Source organism: Anguilla rostrata, chromosome 9 (assembly GCF_018555375.3).
Source record: "Anguilla rostrata isolate EN2019 chromosome 9, ASM1855537v3, whole genome shotgun sequence".
NCBI classification, from domain to species: Eukaryota; Metazoa; Chordata; class Actinopteri; order Anguilliformes; family Anguillidae; genus Anguilla; species Anguilla rostrata.
The window spans coordinates 1,019,030-1,036,477 of NC_057941.1; the positions used below are offsets into that span (position 1 = coordinate 1,019,030).

The 17,448-nt window shown below is 43.7% G+C and overlaps 3 protein-coding genes and 1 non-coding gene across 8 annotated transcripts; 2 read left to right on the top strand and 2 right to left on the bottom strand.

Moving 5' to 3' along the window:
* Positions 1–40: 40 nt before the first annotated feature.
* Positions 41–1,627, bottom strand: LOC135262615 (cytochrome c oxidase subunit 7B, mitochondrial). Its single transcript, XM_064349647.1, has 3 exons — positions 1,544–1,627; positions 744–868; positions 41–317 (listed from the first exon to the last, which is right to left on the bottom strand). Exons 1-3 carry the CDS (start codon positions 1,578–1,580, stop codon positions 216–218), a joined length of 264 nt encoding a protein of 87 aa, XP_064205717.1. The 5' UTR covers positions 1,581–1,627; the 3' UTR covers positions 41–215.
* A 416-nt stretch (positions 1,628–2,043) lies between these two features.
* Positions 2,044–2,156, top strand: trnal-caa (transfer RNA leucine (anticodon CAA)). Its single transcript has 2 exons — positions 2,044–2,081; positions 2,111–2,156. It is a non-coding gene; the product is annotated as a tRNA-Leu (tRNA).
* A 1,907-nt stretch (positions 2,157–4,063) lies between these two features.
* Positions 4,064–9,100, bottom strand: pgrmc1 (progesterone receptor membrane component 1). The gene is made up of 3 exons (XM_064349654.1): positions 8,664–9,100; positions 7,152–7,307; positions 4,064–6,644 (listed from the first exon to the last, which is right to left on the bottom strand). Exons 1-3 carry the CDS (start codon positions 8,953–8,955, stop codon positions 6,550–6,552), a joined length of 543 nt encoding a protein of 180 aa, XP_064205724.1. The 5' UTR covers positions 8,956–9,100; the 3' UTR covers positions 4,064–6,549.
* On the top strand, positions 6,598–17,092 carry rab24 (RAB24, member RAS oncogene family). Of its 5 annotated transcripts, none has more exons than XM_064349652.1 (9): positions 6,598–6,724; positions 11,252–11,511; positions 11,768–11,836; positions 12,112–12,190; positions 13,052–13,119; positions 14,112–14,211; positions 14,447–14,497; positions 15,203–15,262; positions 15,447–17,092. In XM_064349652.1, exons 2-9 carry the CDS (start codon positions 11,395–11,397, stop codon positions 15,509–15,511), a joined length of 609 nt encoding a protein of 202 aa, XP_064205722.1. In that variant the 5' UTR covers positions 6,598–6,724; positions 11,252–11,394; the 3' UTR covers positions 15,512–17,092. The 5 variants fall into 5 exon arrangements, with proteins under 5 accessions (XP_064205722.1, XP_064205721.1, XP_064205720.1 ...); XM_064349651.1 differs by lacking the exon at positions 6,598–6,724 and adding an exon at positions 7,273–7,411; XM_064349650.1 differs by lacking the exon at positions 6,598–6,724 and adding an exon at positions 7,287–7,429.
* Positions 17,093–17,448: the final 356 nt, after the last annotated feature.

A 17,448-nucleotide genomic window follows, 5' to 3' on the forward strand; every position in this document is an offset into this window, starting at 1 on the left:
TCATTTCACACTTAAAATGCACAACACGGTCAAACATGGGTCTAGTTTAAACATTCATTTATTGTACATATTTATGACAACAAGTCATAGGAGAACCTGACAGAGTGAAAATGTGAGTCTCCACCAGTAAATTGGAAAGTTCAGCAGGTTTAACTTTCAACACAGAGGGTTTATTGTATTATTATTATTAAACACAAGAAAAGCAGTGGTCTCCATTACTCCTCTTCCTCCTCCTGGCCCCCCACCCCTCTCCATGGCCGTGGGGTAACTTTTCCCACGGGAGAAAGGTTCCATGTGATCCCAGTCTGTGTGAAGACCTGTAAATGAAATCACGTTTCAAATGCAGTGAGCCTTCAAACCTGGCACAGGCTTGTTAAATAGCAACAGAAACATGACATTTTAGAAAGATCCATTACATTACATTTATTTGGCAGACGCTTTTATCCAAAGCGACATACAATAAATGCATACCATAGGTCAATGGAACAACTGCAAAACACAGGTCCGATAAGGTACAATACTCATTTTCTACAGTTATTCATAGCCGTGAACACAGTAAGTCCAGTTCACACAGTGAACATTACACTGACCTAACCTAAGTCAAACTAGGTGATCCAAATGGCTAAACTGCATGGAAGTTTGAGGTCAACAGGAAGTGACAATTGATTAGGTTCGGTAATGCTAATGGATTAACCACTGCAGTCTGTCAAAACAATTAAATGGTAAATGAAACGATTTCTCACATATGACCAGACGGCGACGCAGAAGCCGGCCCCGGAGACCATCAGTATGTTGCCGTACTTCTCATGGAAATTTGGAGCAGCGCTTTGAGATCCGTGTCGCACTGTAACTCGCCGGGCACCTTGAGCTTGGTTACAGTTAAAGAGAAAAGTAATGCCAACATAAATGACACTGATGGATTTGCACACCCACAGTACTCGTGGTTGAATTATGATATTTACTGGACATATATATATTAGTTACATTGTGTCTGACTACATATCATATAACTTAACCTAGTTACAATCAAGGAGAGGTGGTTAAGGCTTCTGTTGAGTCAAGGTAATACCGACAATGTTAGCAGGATATAACAGTGGAAATGACGAATTGGTCAGCCAAGTGGTCTTAAAAACATCACGCGTAAACACGGCCATACCCACCGTTAGACAAGACTAGTTACCTTAAGTAACTTAATGCTAACATTGGGGTTACCTTAAATAACTTAATGCTAAGGGGTGCAGGTTTTTGCTTTAGCCCAGCACTACAACACCCGATTCAACTGGCTAACTAATCACGGTATTCAATAAAGACATCGAAAAGTAGAACCGGGTGTCTTGGTGCTGGGCTAAAACAAAAACCTACCCCACACCGGCCCTTTTCGGATAAAATTTGACACCCCGTGCTAACGGTTAGCTAGCTAACTAGCTAAACATCAGCAATGGTTCGCACACCTTTTCCGTTTTAAATAGGCTGTTAACATAAAGGACCTCTTTATATTAATTTCCTAAATGAAATTATGGTAGATGTAAAGTATTATATTTACCGGCGATGTTCAGTGCAGCTTTCGTGAAACGGAACATATTCGCTTCCCTCCGTGTGTTTGTTGAACTGATTCGGGACAGATACCCTTGAAGAATTAAAAACAAAATGGCCGCAATCCCGGAAATTATTTCCGATGAACTTTTGGCCCCACTGACTTTCTCACAAAAAAAATCGTATGATGTAGCTTTTAATATCAACACAAAATATATAAACAATTCAGTTCGAAATTACATACGCATCTTAGTTAAATGGAAGTTTCATTTGTCTAAGCGAAACGGATGCCTGTCTATCGACTGGAATTCTGGGTGGTTGAGTTTATGGCTGACCTTAGTCTAACCGATTTGCTGGGGAAACGAGCAGCGTGTGATTAAATAATGGGTTGAATATTTAGATATAATAATATAATATATAGTACAAATGCATAGACAGAAAGAACCCCCTAAGTTTAACATATTAATCTTTACTATTAAATATTCAGCAATTAACCCACCATACAGTAGTGTCAGGATGGCCGAGTGGTCTAAGGCGCCAGACTCAAGGTGTAATACCTTCCGTTACCACACGGGTATTCTGGTCTCCGAATGGAGGCGTGGGTTCGAATCCCACTTCTGACACATATCTTTTGTGATAGGTGTTCTCGGTTGTCCAGCAGACATCAACCCATTTTCTACCAACACCTGTGTGTGCGAAAGTGAAGGTACAACAGAGAACATGCAGTATAGGAGATGATAGCAAGCTAGGCAGCAACCACTCGATTGGATGAATAGTTTGGTTTTCGGTACAACTTAGAGACAAGGGAGTTTATTGCCTGACTTTTATAATTGTATAAAATTATGTATAAAAGTTTTGTATACAGCCTAGTGTTTCTTAAGTACCTATGAAGCTGTTGCTCCAATGACACACACCTCCTGTCAGACATGTTTTGAGTATTCACACCAGCAGCGCACAAGACAACTCCAGGACTAGAACACACAGAATAATTTTTTTCATATGCAAGAGTAACTCTTTCGTACTGTTCTTTTAGCTCGATGTTTTATAGCGACTTATGACTGTGTGTGCAGCGCAGCTCAGGCGTGGGGTAGAATGCGTGCTCAGTGACCATTCTCCCCTGCGCCACATATCACCAGCATAACCCTCTGCCATTCAGCAGTCCAAAACTGTACAGACGGTTTAAAATGGTATCAAAACCGCTGTTGACAAATCCATGGTTGCTGCAGGACTGGACTGGCTTAATAGTCACACATTTGTAACCACTTGCTATCATAACTGAAGGTGCAACATTCTTCATTGTCCTCATATCTGCAAACACTCCCTTATGTCACTGACATGCAAAGCACACACACACAACCGTGCTGATCTCTGAATCTGCTTTAACTAACAGCAGGCTACTCGCTACTGCTGCTATTCAACAGAATGTTGCTATCAGAACACCTCAAGTAGCCATAAAAACCACTTCATATAGGCCTTATGATTGTCATGTGACCCCTACACTAAAAACATGATTCAATAAAAAAGTTAACAATTATTGCCTATTTGTGCAGTTATGTAGTTTGGTTTCCTTGAAGAAGCACTGCATTAATGTCCTAGTCATAAAATATTTACCATTTATAGAGACTATGAGGGATTCAGATATATAGCCTCAATCGCAAATCAATTTAATGGAATGACTGTTATATTTCAGACATTCATAAATATCTTAACATTCTCACACCTAATGTAGGCTACATTACTAAAAATATATAACTGCAATGCAATATAATTTTTGTAAATTTAGTAGTGCTTTTGAACAGTACTTCAGTGCTGGAAACATTTTGGGTGTGCAGAATGTTCAGACAGAATGTTCAGACACTCCAAGCGTTTGCTTAAATGGCACCATTTTGATCTTTGTGCAGGAATGCTATTTGCATGAACTCATTCTACCTACCACGTACGCCACTGTCATATCATGCAGCTATTCAGCACTCAGATTTAGATAAAACTGTACCCAACTCCCAAATACTGACAAAGTCACTGTAACAAACCTGAGGTTACTTACCTACTATTCCAGACACATTCCATAATAACAGCTAAAGTGACTTATTTCTACATCAGACCACTTCCCCTTATTTCAGTGATATCCAAAGCATTGAATACACAAGTGGTTAAAAAAATACGATAACTGTGGATGTTGGCCAACATATTTTAAAAGGAATGCAGAATTCTCACGTTTGTAATATTACCCAATGTGCAGTTTGCTCAGAAAAAATGGGATTGTGTCACAAGTGTGAATTTAAAACAAAAATGACCTGACGGAGCCAATGGAAATTAATTGAGAAGTTTTTTTTAATCATTATTGTTTTATGTTTTAAAGCATTGAAACAAATTCTCCATTAAAATGGTCATGAATTGAACTGATTTTATCAGTGTGAGACCTAAGTTAGTCTGAGACCTTGCTGTCCAAATGCCTCCCTGCTATCAAAGAGCCAGACTCGTCCAAATCTCTCCCCCTCTGTTCTGGAACATAGACACAAACAAAATGAGCAGAGGTTTGTAAAGGTAGCTTTAATTCATTTTAGATATACATGGAAGTTTAAACCGCAAATGTTAAATGTAGACATCATTCACCACAGTTCTGAGACACCAGTGAACACCAATGTGTGTCCCAAAGCAGGTAAACAGATCATGGGTATTGTAGTCCTTCAGAAATCATTCCCTTAATCATTGTACATTTTCAAAGTAAGGCTCTTTAGGATTGGGGCACTAAACATTCATTTTGACACCGGGATTTGGTGGGAGGCTCCAGGGGTGGTTTATTACCACCCAAAACACATTAAGCATGATTATTCTTCCTTTTTTATCTTTTGCAGAATTCAATTCTGGACGATGGCAAAACAAACACATTTCCAAAACAAAGTATTCCATGTAATGTGAAGGTGAAATTAGTAGCACAACAAAACTGCATGTTTTGATGTTTAAAAAACTGAAATAATCTCGGGAAGTTCATGAAAATCCATCTATTTGGTTAGCCATTAGCATCAGTCTGAGCAATAGCAATTTAATCAGCAGTAAACACAATAAAAAGAAAAAAAAGTCTCTTTTTACTTTTAATCTCAAATTTGGTGACTTTGGGTTCACATTAAGGATAAGGATTTGTTTTATTTTATTCATTACAAATGGAGAGGAGAAATGTGGCAAATATAATTTTCAAATGTGTCACAAAGTCATAAACAGAATGCCACTGGCACTAGTTAGCAGGAATCTTTCCGTGACAAACTAGCATCTGAGGCCTCGTCCTTACACTGTATTTCTGAGACTGAGCGAACTGATCTTTAGACTCCTGGTGTTCTTCATTATAAGAGTGGCCAACAAGGAGAAAACCTCATTTTGTTACAGACTTACTCACCCTTTTGTCAAGCCAACAGTACTACAATATTGCCAATATCATTCTGCTTTAATAAAGAATTTAAGTGTTTTGTAATGACATTATGGTGTGCATAGTATATTGTTAAAGTACAGATAAAGACTACCTAGAAGCCTGGAAAACCTTCATATTTAACCATTCAGCTATTTATACCAGCAAAGTGTGCAATTCCTACTGCTTGTGACAAATATAGATCAAACAGACAGCCAGCAAACAATATTAAAAAGTACGCTTTTTTCTGATACTCAGCAGATTCGCAAACTTAGCAAATTCATATTATGACCAAGGCACGTTCAAGGGCCATGTCTAAGCTCATAATAACAAGCGATGGACCCGGCCTCTCCCACAACCAACCGTAACCTGCATTTCAACACTGAACTAACAAATACAGCAGGAATATACTGAGACTTTCAGCTTAACTCGCTATCCAGAGGCCTGAGCATCAAATTAAGTGAGAACTGAATATGCAAGAACAATGCATGTGTTTTTATTACAAAATGAAATTCAAAATGGCATTTGATCACTGAAACTTGATCAGAGAGAATATGTTTAAAATGAAAATCAGCTGAAATAGCAGCAAATGACTTTTATTTTCACAAGCTTTCGGTGAGTTGACAGGAAGCTGGTAGAAGATTCACATTATTTTCCAAGCGGAAATTTTTGCTTAATTTTTTTTTTTTGTATTGTTTGATCTCTTCCCTTTAATTAAATCTTTGCGTGCTGCGAAAATCCAACATGAGAAAGGACCGAATCTCAGACGGCGAATGACTCGTGCAAGGACACGCCCCAAAGCCTAATCAGCCTGCCGAGAAAGAAGGAAATGGTCCAAATGTCATGGGCGAGTTGGTCAGTAATTTCACTGGTCCTTCAGTCACTTAACTCCACAGGGCAAAGTGGAAGTGCTTGGCTTTGAGCTACTTTCCAGCTTTTGTTGACATGCGGCCAAAATAGTTTATTCTGGGCTGAGAAAGTGGAAAAACCCCGGTGCGGGAACGACAATGCGCACTACAACACGTGAGCCAAGTTTTAACGGAATGTTACGCTCCGACATTTAAGCCGTTTCACTGAATCCCGACTTAGTGGAGATTCTGTTCCCAATCTGATCACATTCTTAACAATCGAACGACGTATTTAATAACTACGTAATATTGAGAAATTTTCATTCAAAAATACTTGAATACTTTCCAAATGGGCAGACACACAATATTACAGTAACAAAATAGAGCAGTGTTCCCATGAGAAGGTATCGCAGCACTCAAAACCATCGCACAACCTACCAACTATGAATGCCACAGCATTAACTGTGAATGCAGCATTCACACAAAAAACTACAGTAATGCTCAAATTGCTGCAACTACACACTTCACGCAACCTAAATCTACCGTCAGACAGCGTCAGGGAAACCGAAGGCGAATCAGGCTGAATGAAAGGTACGAGAGAGGTGTGAGATTATAGTACTAATAGGGGACTGAGCGTCTCGAGCAACGGCAGCTAAATGCAGTAAGGGGGCAGAAAGGAGGGGCTGGCGCTGCGGTACTGCAGGCGCGCGCTCGCCGCGTACGCTCGGGCGGGGCTCGGGGGCCGGCGGGGCAAGGGGGCGGGCGGGGCTACTCGGTCTTTTTGTCCTTGGCCTCCTCGTCGTCGGTGTACTCCGTGGGCTCCTCTCCGGGCCTCAGCAGCTTGCCCACGTAGTCGTACTTCTCTGCAGGAAACACAGACAGCGCCTGTTACTCCCCCCCGAAACGCCCAGGTGGCACGGCGCGGCACACCGTCACACTGCAGGTGCGTGGCCCTGGGGCGGGGGGTAGGGGGCAGGGGGCCGGGCTGGAACACGCCAGCCTTGAGCCACCTCCCCTCCCCTCCCCCTCCTCCTCCCCGCTCAGCAAAAACTTCCTATTTATCTATTTATCTTTTCAATCGAGGGACAGCCGTAATCAGCCACACAGGAAACGAAAGGTTCAGCAGTTGCTGAGCACACATCACAGTATCATACACCAGTCAAGGAAGGCTACAGCCGCAGAACGTGTTCTGTGTGGCTTTGGGATTATGAAACTGCAGGGACATGGTGGACATTTTTGTTTTTGTTACACCAAACTGAACTGGACTGTGGCTACACTCTGTGGCTGCCAGTGATGTAAGAGCAGCTTGGGCACTGGACCCAAAGAGAGGGAGGTAGCACACGTCTCCTGCAGGAGAAGGACAGACTTACGGGTGAACTGGGTCTCCCACTCGCTCAGGCTCTCCTGCTGCATGGCGTTGAGGTCGGAGAGGTCATCGTGAGTGTCCTTCAGCGCGTCCTTCTCCAGGCAGAACGTGGCCAGTCCTCGGGACGCGTCCTTGCCCGCGAACACGCCGTACGGACCCTCTGAAAGAGAGACACGACAGCTGCTGAGCGCACGCTTCCCTCCCCCAGCAACGGAAACAGCGTACCATCCCACCCCAGCCCAGCAGGGGGAACCCTAACTGGAGGTAGCATTTCCCAGGAGGGTGGGTTCAGTAAGTAGGGATCTGTGGCCAGTTGCTCTCTAGCGACCCCAGCTGGTTGTTCATGCGTCTGCAAGTCCACCAAAAGAGTCTTCCTCAGACTTCTGTCTGTGGGAGCGGACTGTTCTGTGATAAGAGCAGCCGGTGCTCCTAGGCAGAGCGCGCGCTCGTCCCGAATCACAGCCTTGGGTGTAGTTATGAGCGGCGGGTTTTAGGCAGGGCAGGGACGTGTGGAGCAGACCACCATTTCAAAACCTGCGTTTACCTGATTTGACATCTGGCTTAACATTACTTTCAAGACCATCCTCGAAGTCAGTAAGCAAACAAGGCACCGCTTTCTGAACTTTCGTAATCCTTCATTATTATTAAATGCCATTTTAATACGCATATAATACACATGAGGAGTGCAGAGGAATCTGAGAAGGCAGATATCAAGCCAATCTGAGAATGGAAGCACCCAGTGAAAAGCAGTAGCTAAACGGCAAAGATTAAGTAAATAAATAAATAAACGACATTTGCCCTTATAAAGAAGCTCTGTTAGAGTAGACCCAGTGACTGCTTTAGTCATGCAAATACTTTCTGCCAAAAAAAAAAACTATTTATAGCCAGCTGCTCGATGAAAAACTTTTTTTTTTTTTGGTTTGCCTCTTCTTTTTTTTCTTTTTTTTAAGATAACGTTAGTTACCAAACCGCAACTGATCCAACATCTCTCATAAGATCTCATGTCATGTTTGCGCTAGTTTGCTAGCTAGTATTTGACCAGTGAATCATCGGATTTGAAACTTCAACTCGACAGTTTTATCTACGATAAACATACAGTAAACATGCGTGGTGTTAGTAGGTATAAAGTCAAATGGGTAATGGGTAACTCGGCTCACTGGAGAGCAGAAGTGTTGTGAAATATGACCGCGGACGCACACCAGGGGAAGGGGCAGAAAAACAATACTGAACTATGCTTAGAAAACTGAAGTAACGTTAACCGTTTCTCTGGATCGTTTCTGGGGGGGGGAAAGCAGCGACATTTTGCCTAGTTATATGGCACAAATTCAAAAGCAAACGTTTACACGTTTAGGTCCAGCTACCTGACTAACTAACGTTATCTGATTATCCACTTGGTTAAATGTCAAAGTAATGTAAATATGTAGCTTGAAAGCTAGCCAAGTTGCTACATAATTTCGCAAATCTTATCCACAGTAGCTAGCTCAATATTACCACAGATCCGATGGCAGCACTATACCTGGACCGTAGAATTTCTTTCCTCTTGTAACGTCAAACACTTTCCCATTGACAGCCATGAGAATTCTTGGATTTGTCGCTCCATTGTATTCTTCCAACTCTGATAGCGTGAAATCCCTTTTCTTTAGTTTTGGTAACGGTTCTTCGACCTCACCCATATCTGCAGGCTTGTCTCCGCGAATTATTTTGTACAACAGAAACAGGCAAAGGCACAACAAGCTCAGATTCAACGGAGAAGTGTAAATTTCTTGCAGAATTCCCACAGAAGTTTGCGCGGCCTCCTCTTCAGCCATTTTTTCTAATGGGACGGAAGAGCAGCTTTTGGCGTCGCTGCACCAGCCACGGAAACAGCAAACATTCACGCTTCTGTGCTTTAACCAATCGAAAAGGTCGCCGTGTGTTCGGTGGATACTGGGAGCTGTAGTTTACCAGCCAACAACACTCAATTAAAGTACTAAACAATGCAAATGTGTTATTTACGAGAACTATTAAAAATTGCGGCCAAAAGAAAACAAAGACGAACTTGTCGTTTCCCCCCAACAAATCAGGCGGTATTCACACAGCCTGTTATCCTTCAAAAGCTGCGTTATGCTGTAATAATTGTGATAAAGTTAATAAGACACCCCGTTTCCCAAGGGAACACATGGGAGTTTACTGACACTTTTACCTTCTGTCACCAACTATCTTAATGTGATGGCGTAAAATTAACGCTGAAAACAACACCCCATTTAAAATGGATGAACACATTTGACGAAAAGTTACTGCAATGACAAACTGTAGTGACATGTTGACATTTATTCCTTGCGCATGCTCCCCAGTTGACTTTGCCGAGGAGCACCAAGGCTGCGTGACTTAACAAAAGCTTAGTTTCAATTGGCAATATGTGCTTCTCCCCACTAAAAAAACTTACAGAATTACAACACAAAATAACATAATCATAAGATGCTTAATATACTTTTAGAAAGAAGAAAATTTTATTACCTTGATTTTAAAAAGAATAATAAAACTACTCATTACAACCAATACCCATATAAACTTCTGATTCATCCAACATAAAAATGTTGAGCAATACTAAACGCAAAAAAACTCTAGGTTTCACTTTCTGTCGTAGCCTATTTCAACCACACTGCCCCCTTTACCTGTTCGAAATACTTTGTTCTCTTTTTGGATGCAAAGCAAAAACAGCCGCCGTTATAGCATCTCGCCGCCAGAGGGATCGCTTTCGTATCTTTTGTTCAATTGAGATCCTTAAAAACCAGGTTTAATAACTTAATAACTTCAGCTTGGTAGGTGAATTGAGGGCTTTCAGGAAGCTCTCAGTTTCATTATTTCAAATATTCTATTTCGGTATAGTCTAGCCTAGTAGTATTAATTTCAATTCTCCGCAGCAAGTGATTTATGGGAATTAACTACTCCTTCTATGTCCCCTCCCGTTTAAGGGTGGTTGCTGTGGGTCTGTCTCATCATAGCCCAGCGCGCAGCCGACGGCTGTGTAACTTATATAGTAAGAGAAAGGTGGAAGTAAACTGAACGCTTTAGCTACATCGGGCTACTGCCGTTTGTGTGATACCTACCAACAACATTGTGGTTGTGTTCCATCTTCCAATGCCAAATGTTCAACTGACAGGAAACAATGTGGAGATTTAGAATTTGTTTACTAGGTAAGTGGCTGATGTCCAGTTATCTAACTTAATGTAAATATCCAGCGCTAGCGGGACGATAACGGTTATGGTACCTTTACATTGGTAGCCACCTCGGTATACCATTCGCATTAACATTAGCTAGCCAGAAAGCTTATAAGCATGTTAAATGTTGACCAGGCGAAAGCTTATTGTGAATTTCAGTTGTTAGCGCTGTTGACACTTATGTTTATTTGGGTATACATATAGGCTACCTCTTGTTACTGACGGTAAACACGGGCGAAGGGTCCGGGCTTGCCCGCTGTGGTGTGGTCAGTACGGAGAAACAGCTAACGCGGACTGTGTAAACAGCTAACGTGGTGTTGTTGCTATTCGCTACAAACATCAGTATATCGTTGGCGCATAACTGGATAATCTTTAGATCTGAAATGTATATTTATGAGGTTTGGTTTTTGCTAATACAAAGTCTTCGCCTTTGTATTTGGTGGGGAATATTCGATTGTTAGCTAGCTAGTGCCCCAGGTTAGCTGCTAGCTGGCTGTCTTGTAAATAAGAGTCAGTGAGAGGCCTCACCTTATTGCACACATACCCATCTCTGTTAGTGTTATCAGTAACAGGCAGTGCACGGTGTGAATGAACAAGCTACAACCTTTTGCAAGCTACTTATATAGAGCTGAATAGATCTGCTGACTTATTGTTTCAAAATGCGTTATGTTAAGACCGCATTGTTCTCCAAAATTTATATCTTGTCCCTTGCAGTGTTGATTAACTTACTTGCATGTTAAGAAATCTGTGTTCTATAACATAAATCATTAATCTTGACAAAGATGACAAAGGAGAACATTCTTGTCAAAAGACAGTGTAAGAACACAGTTCCATAGTACACCACACTTAAGTGTCCAAAAAACTCTTTTAAAAAACAAAATAATACTCTTGCCATCTCTTTCAGCATCATTGTAAAAAGGGTGGTCACCTCCTACACACCACAGCCAGATCCTGTCCCTCGGATTCTACCTGTCCCTCTACACCCCCTACCCAACTCACCTCACCCCTCCACCCTAGCCCACCTCACCCCACCAGCCAGTGTCCACCATGAGTGCCCACCGCATCGATGCCAAGGTGGTCATGCTGGGGAAGGAGAGCGTTGGCAAGACCAGTCTGGTAGAAAGATTCGTACACCACCGATTCCTCGTTGGGCCGTATCAGAATGTAAGTTTCTCCCACTGATGGGACTGCATAGCTGTCTTTTTAAAATGTATTTTTTACAACGTTACTGTGCTTTTGTCATTCATCATTCATCTTTTCACTTCTTTCGAGCAAGTAACCTGTACTTCATGCATTATGTCTCTGCTGGTTACTCGTGGGGGTTATTATTAATGCTGGTGGAAGAGGTTGTTGTAGCTGCTGTGGCTGTTCAGTGACTGACGCTGCTGTGGCCGTTTGACTGACGCTGCTCTCCTCACAGACTATCGGAGCTGCGTTCGTGGCCAGACAGGTCCAGGTGGGAGACAGCATGGTGACCCTGGGAATATGGGTGAGCGCTGGGCCTGCTACTGGGGAGGGAGGTCTAGCACAGAACACACCGATAATCTGAGACGTGCACACTTATCTTTCAGCACTAACGTTGGTGCTTAAGTCGTTACTAAGCCACGTCTGACACGGAAGTGCAGTCAGTTCCAGCTAATTGTGGAACGGCCCCTGATTCGTGCTGCCAACAGGCTGCCTGTGACACAAAATGTCTCCCCATGGGAGCAGTCTGAGTGGATTCCTTGCACAGCTGGGTAAATGTGATGATTTTTTAAATCGTAGGACACTGCTGGATCAGAGCGCTATGAAGCCATGAGCAGGATTTACTACAGAGGAGCCAAGGCTGCGGTGGTCTGCTTTGGTGAGTGCAGTGCTTTGCACTGGAAAATACGGTCCATGGTGTTGGAAGGGTCTTATAAACGCGTTGGTTTTACAGACCAGGCTTTTAAACAGCTTGGCCGCCCTCTAAGTGCGTGACTGTGTACATGTGGAATATGAGTGTTGGAAAAGCTAATTAACAGAGTTTTGAATTGTGATAATTCAGCCTCCAGAAGCACTTTTTATACGCAGGGATTTTTCCTGAGCCAAACTGAGCTTTGTACACACACACAGTGACTCATTCTGTCCTGGTTGGTCCAGACACCACTATTCTGAGTCTTTTGGCAGAAGTCTTATCACGCATTTGGCCCTGTGGAATGTTCAGACGCCTACAAAAGATACCAATTCTCATTATCAAATAGACTTCCAAATTGTGCTTTCCCTTCAAATCTATTGGGCCGGACGTACTAAGTGTAGAACTCTGCATTCACAAGGCTGTTGGATGTGTGGTTGAGTCATACCCATCCTAATGTTCTGTGATATTAAAAAAGCACCAAGCTGACACTGCAGCTAAACATTTCTGTTTATGTGGTAGTAATAGGAGATTTTGTAATTGTGCAAGTTGCTTTGTTTCCTTAAATTGAGGCATCAGTTACTTAACAGTCCGTTTAAGAAATTACGAGAACGGAATTAACCGCATGTGGAAAATTCCAACTGAGAAGTTCCTGCATTTTTCTGTTATTCTCAGCCAGTCTTGTCTGTTGGATGGAACAGGAACAGCAACGGCAGACAATGCCGCTGATCACAGTGCTTCACTTCTCTCGCTGATTTAGAAATGTCCCATTTCTCATTTTGTGGAAGCTGTCTTTGCGTAACGGAGTGTTGCTGTGTGTTCCCTCTCCAGACCTGACAGACAGCAGCAGCTTTCAGCGCGTCAAGTTCTGGGTGAAGGAGCTGCAGAACTGTGAAGAAGTACGTTTTTAAATCACATCTCATCCCTGTATCAGTGAACCCCCCTCTCCCAACACAAGCAAACAAATCAGTGAACTTCCTGGCAGCCCTGCATTTCATGCTAATGTAGCATTGTGACTGTGAGCAGTCATGCTAATGTAGCGTTGTGACTGTGAGCAGTCATGCAAATGTAGCGTTGTGACTGTGAGCAGTCATGCTAATGTAGCTTTGTGACTGTGAGCAGTCATGCTAATGTAGCGTTGTGACTGTGAGCAGTCATGCTAATGTAGCTTTGTGACTGTGAGCGGTCATGCTAATGTAGCTTTGTGACTGTGAGCGGTCATGCTAATGTAGCGTTGTGGCTGTGAGCGGTCATGCTAATGTAGTTTGTGACTGTGAGCGGTCATGCTAATGTAGCGTTGTGAATGTGTGTTATGTGGTTCATGCTCTCAGCCATTCGCTGTTTGGCATTATAAAGTTATAACTGCGGGCTCACAGCGAGCTCTGTCTCCAGGGCTGTGTGATGACCTCTTAATGAATCCTTTGCCTTTCTCCCACCACTGCTGGTGTGTGTGTGTGTGTGTGAGATGGTTGTAGTCTAGTCGTAGTACAGTTCAGGAGTGGTTATAGTTGGGGTGTCGCACAGTTGGTGTGAATTCTGGTGTGGTTGTAGTGCTGTTATGGTGTGGGTGTAGTGGTTCTGTGTAGTACAGGCTGTGGTTGAACTGCTGTTGTCCAGTTCTGGTGCGGGTGTAGCGTGGTTATAGCATAGTTGTAGTGCAGTTCTGGTGTGGGTGTAGTTTGGTTATGGTGTAGGTGTGGTGCACACAGTATGGGTTATCATTATGAATGTCTTTTAACTGGATAAACTGGTTTCATGTGTTAAAGTGCACGTATGTGATTTAGGTATTTACTATTTGGAAAAAGGATGTATGGGATTTAACAGGCAGGGGGTGTACTTTTTAAACTCCAAATCTGCATTTGAACTCATATCATTGTTTCTCTGATTCAAGCACTGCAAGATCTACTTATGCGGCACCAAAAATGACCTGGTGGAGGCTGACCGTAATGTGCGCCAAGTGGACTACCACGACGTCCAGGATTTCGCAGATGGTACGTGCCGCCGGCATTTCTCTGCTGAGGCGAGGGTTAGGGTTAGTTGCTTTTGTCTGTATTCAGGTAAAAAAAAAAGAGAGAATATCGTACCAACTTAGGAGGACGAGTTGTGAGCATGTTTTAAAAGCCTTTCACTTTTTCATGTCATGGCATTTTTTTTTCATTTGGAGTTTTCTGTTACGACAGTGAATCGTTGATTTGTAATGTTTTTTTTGTGGACTTGTCTTTCCAGAAATCAAGGCTCAGCTTTTTGAAACATCCAGCAAGACTGGTTTTAATGTGGGTATGTGGCAGAGTCAAATTCTGACTGGAGTGCGGCCATCTTGTGTGCTTCCCCTGAGAGCCTGAATACAGCGCCTCCTTGTCCACCCCCTGCCCCCCCCCCCCTGCCCCCACCCTGCCCCCTCACTGTCCCTCACTGCCCCCACCGTGTCCCCTCCTGCCCCCTCACTGCCCCTCACTGCCCCCTCCTGCCTCTCCCTGTCCCCCCCTGCCCCTCCCTGTCCCCCCGCCCCTCCCTGTCCCCCCCCGCCCCCTCCCTGTCCTCTCCCTTTCCCCTCACTGCCCCCCTGCTGCCCCCGCCCCTCCCTGCCGTGCTAGGTCTAAGTCACACCCGTAAAGGGCGTCTCTGTCCACCTGTTTTTTTTTCTTTTCCCCCTCTTCTTGCCTTTTTGTCTCCTCCTTTATAAGACACTTCTGCAGAGCCCAACCATAGAGTATTGTGTATTTTGGAGCCAACATGGAGTCAGTTTCCCCAAATCATTTCCCCCAAATTAATTTCCTAAATCATTTTAGCAAATTGGTCTAAGGAAGTGGGTGTTCACAAATGGCTCCTGGGAAGGTAATTATTTACAAAACATTGCTATAGTGAAATCATCAATAGTGCAGACACAATTACACTGGAACAGCAGTAATTCACTGCATTACCCACAGTGCCTCTTGTCAGCTGAGAGATGGTTTACTGGTGGGCTTTCACCCTGCTTTACAGATAAGCTCTTTCAGAAGATGGCAGAGGACTTCCTCAACACTGACTTCCAGGTCATCCCAGGTGAGTGAGGGGTGAGTGTGATCCTCTTCATCACTCCCCCACAACCAGCTAGCCTAGCAGAAGCATTACTCTGCATTTTCCATCTGCTGCGGCCATTTTGGCTCTGATTACTCTGAATTTGAACCTGCTGCGGCCATTTTGGCTCTGGCCCCTCAGGCTCCGTTTCCCTGTTTGTTGTCTGCAGGGGAGAACGGAGTGGACCTGGGACAGAAGAAGAACACCTATTTCTACTCCTGCTGCTCGCACTGACCTCGGACTGGGTCAGGTGTGCCGGAGACCGACGCCCGGGGGTGCTGGGAATGCCCCTTTTTAAAAACACACAGGACTGCCCCGGCGGCCAAGTTTCACTTTCTCTTTCAGTTGTGCCATAAGCTCACAGCAGCCAGAGGCCTGGGCAGAGCGCCAGGTCGCTCCACTGGGGGGCGCTCTCCTGTGGAAGCGAGGCCTGGGCCCCCTCAGCGCGTCGGAGAGGCGATTCAGGAGGGAAGAGGACAAAAAAAACTACCTTCATTACAAACTCATTTATACTGCATGTCATTTAGAGTGATTGACAACGCTCCTGGGTTTCTGATTGGTCGCCTCATGCTGCAGTGAGTCCCACCCATAGGCCTGTGGCCTTTGTCCGTCACTGTACAAGCCTTTCTAATGGAAACTATTCGACTTGAGTCTGCCTCTGAGACAAACCATATTCACTGTTTTGGCCCGCATCGGTGAGATTTCTTAATCACAGTACTTACGGGTACACTGTTCATCTTCAGAATATATTAAAATATATAATTACTTAGTTAAACAACTTAATGTGACTTTCAAAGATTACTAGGGATGAACACCCTTGTGAATTATTTTTAAATCCCCACAGCTGAAACCACACGGAGCTTAATATATAATGAAATTATGACCCTTTAACCAAAAAAACAAAACAAAACTGGACATGTCCTTCATGAAGTTGGGCTCAAGTGCACAGGGACTGCACTGAAAAACGACTTGATGGAGAACATACCTGGAAAGGTTAGCAGCGAGAAGAAACTTAATTGAATGTCATGTTAATGTTTACAGAATTCTGCCATATTATATCATATATTAGATCATGTATTTATTTAATGTAAGCTTTCACTTTTTCTTTTCTTTTTACTGTAACTTGATTTTTATGATTTGTGGCCTTTGGGTAAGCTACTTTGCAACGGTGTACTGATCCTACACCACGAGAATTACTTGACAATTAAGTGGTCTGCTATTATTACATGAAACTTTGCCTGAGGAACTGAATTGGGGCAGTCAGTCCACAGAGGTTATGAACAGCACACCCATCCTGAACACCTTGCCCTGTGTAGCAGGTAGTGTGCGCAGGAGAGGGGGCTGTGTTCATGTGCATATTTATTGGGAATCATACAGAACCAGGCCCTCCAGCACAGCCACAGTGAACAAACGCCGACCTGTTTCACCCAATCCAGAGAGTTCCATCATATCTTGAGGAATAGGACATGCCTTAAAAGATGCTTTGGTTTTAGTTTTTTATTCTTATTTTTGGGGGATGGGAGTGCCCCTCTGTATCAGCCCTCAGAAGGTGTATGGGACAGGGGCACTGGAAGGTTTGGCTGTGATCGTGCCCCTGTCCCAGCCTCAGAGCACCTCTCCTCCTCCTCCTCCTCCTCCCTGCACTCCAGCACGGGCTGTCTGACCCGACACACCCCCACCCCACCCCCCCACCCCCCGTCGGCCGGTGACTCCCGCCAGCACCGCAGACAGCACGGATGTGTACACAGGATTTTATTTTATAGCATGGTGTTAATAAAAGGTATTAATAGGAAATAAAACATGACTTGGGAATTATTTTTGGTCTCTTGATCTCATTCCAGGATTGTGATTATCACAGCAACTGCAGGAATTAATTATTATTATTATTGTATTAAATATCAGCTGTGCCTTTACTGACACATACCAGAATGTTGTCAGGCAGCTGTGGATGGTGAGTCTGATGTTCTGGTAAAGTTTAAATTTTGAGTGCTTTGGGAGCAGTATCTTCAGATCTCTCACCATCTTTGACACCAGTCACACCACTTTGTGGGCCAGAAACCTTCCCTATGCAAGTACACAAATGACATCACCGGGTGGACACACAGCAAACTCACATCACATCCAGGCTTCAGTTACACAGAGTTAAAGGGGTAGGGGGTGCTGGTAAGGAA

Coding starts and splice junctions, on each gene's coding strand:
- LOC135262615 (XM_064349647.1), bottom strand. CDS start 1,580: ATGTTCCGTTTCACGAAAGCTGCACTGAACATCGCCG. Junction 869..1,543: donor AGCTGCACTGAACATCGCCG/GTAAATATAATA, acceptor ACTGTAACCAAG/CTCAAGGTGCCCGGCGAGTT. Junction 318..743: donor GCGTCGCCGTCTGGTCATAT/GTGAGAAATCGT, acceptor TTTCATTTACAG/GTCTTCACACAGACTGGGAT.
- rab24 (XM_064349652.1), top strand. CDS start 11,395: ATGAGTGCCCACCGCATCGATGCCAAGGTGGTCATGCTGGGGAAGGAG. Junction 12,191..13,051: donor GGCTGCGGTGGTCTGCTTTG/GTGAGTGCAGTG, acceptor TTCCCTCTCCAG/ACCTGACAGACAGCAGCAGC. Junction 15,263..15,446: donor TGACTTCCAGGTCATCCCAG/GTGAGTGAGGGG, acceptor TGTTGTCTGCAG/GGGAGAACGGAGTGGACCTG.
- pgrmc1 (XM_064349654.1), bottom strand. CDS start 8,955: ATGGCTGAAGAGGAGGCCGCGCAAACTTCTGTGGGAATTCTGCAAGAA. Junction 7,308..8,663: donor AAAGAAATTCTACGGTCCAG/GTATAGTGCTGC, acceptor TCTCTCTTTCAG/AGGGTCCGTACGGCGTGTTC. Junction 6,645..7,151: donor GTGGGAGACCCAGTTCACCC/GTAAGTCTGTCC, acceptor TGTTTCCTGCAG/AGAAGTACGACTACGTGGGC.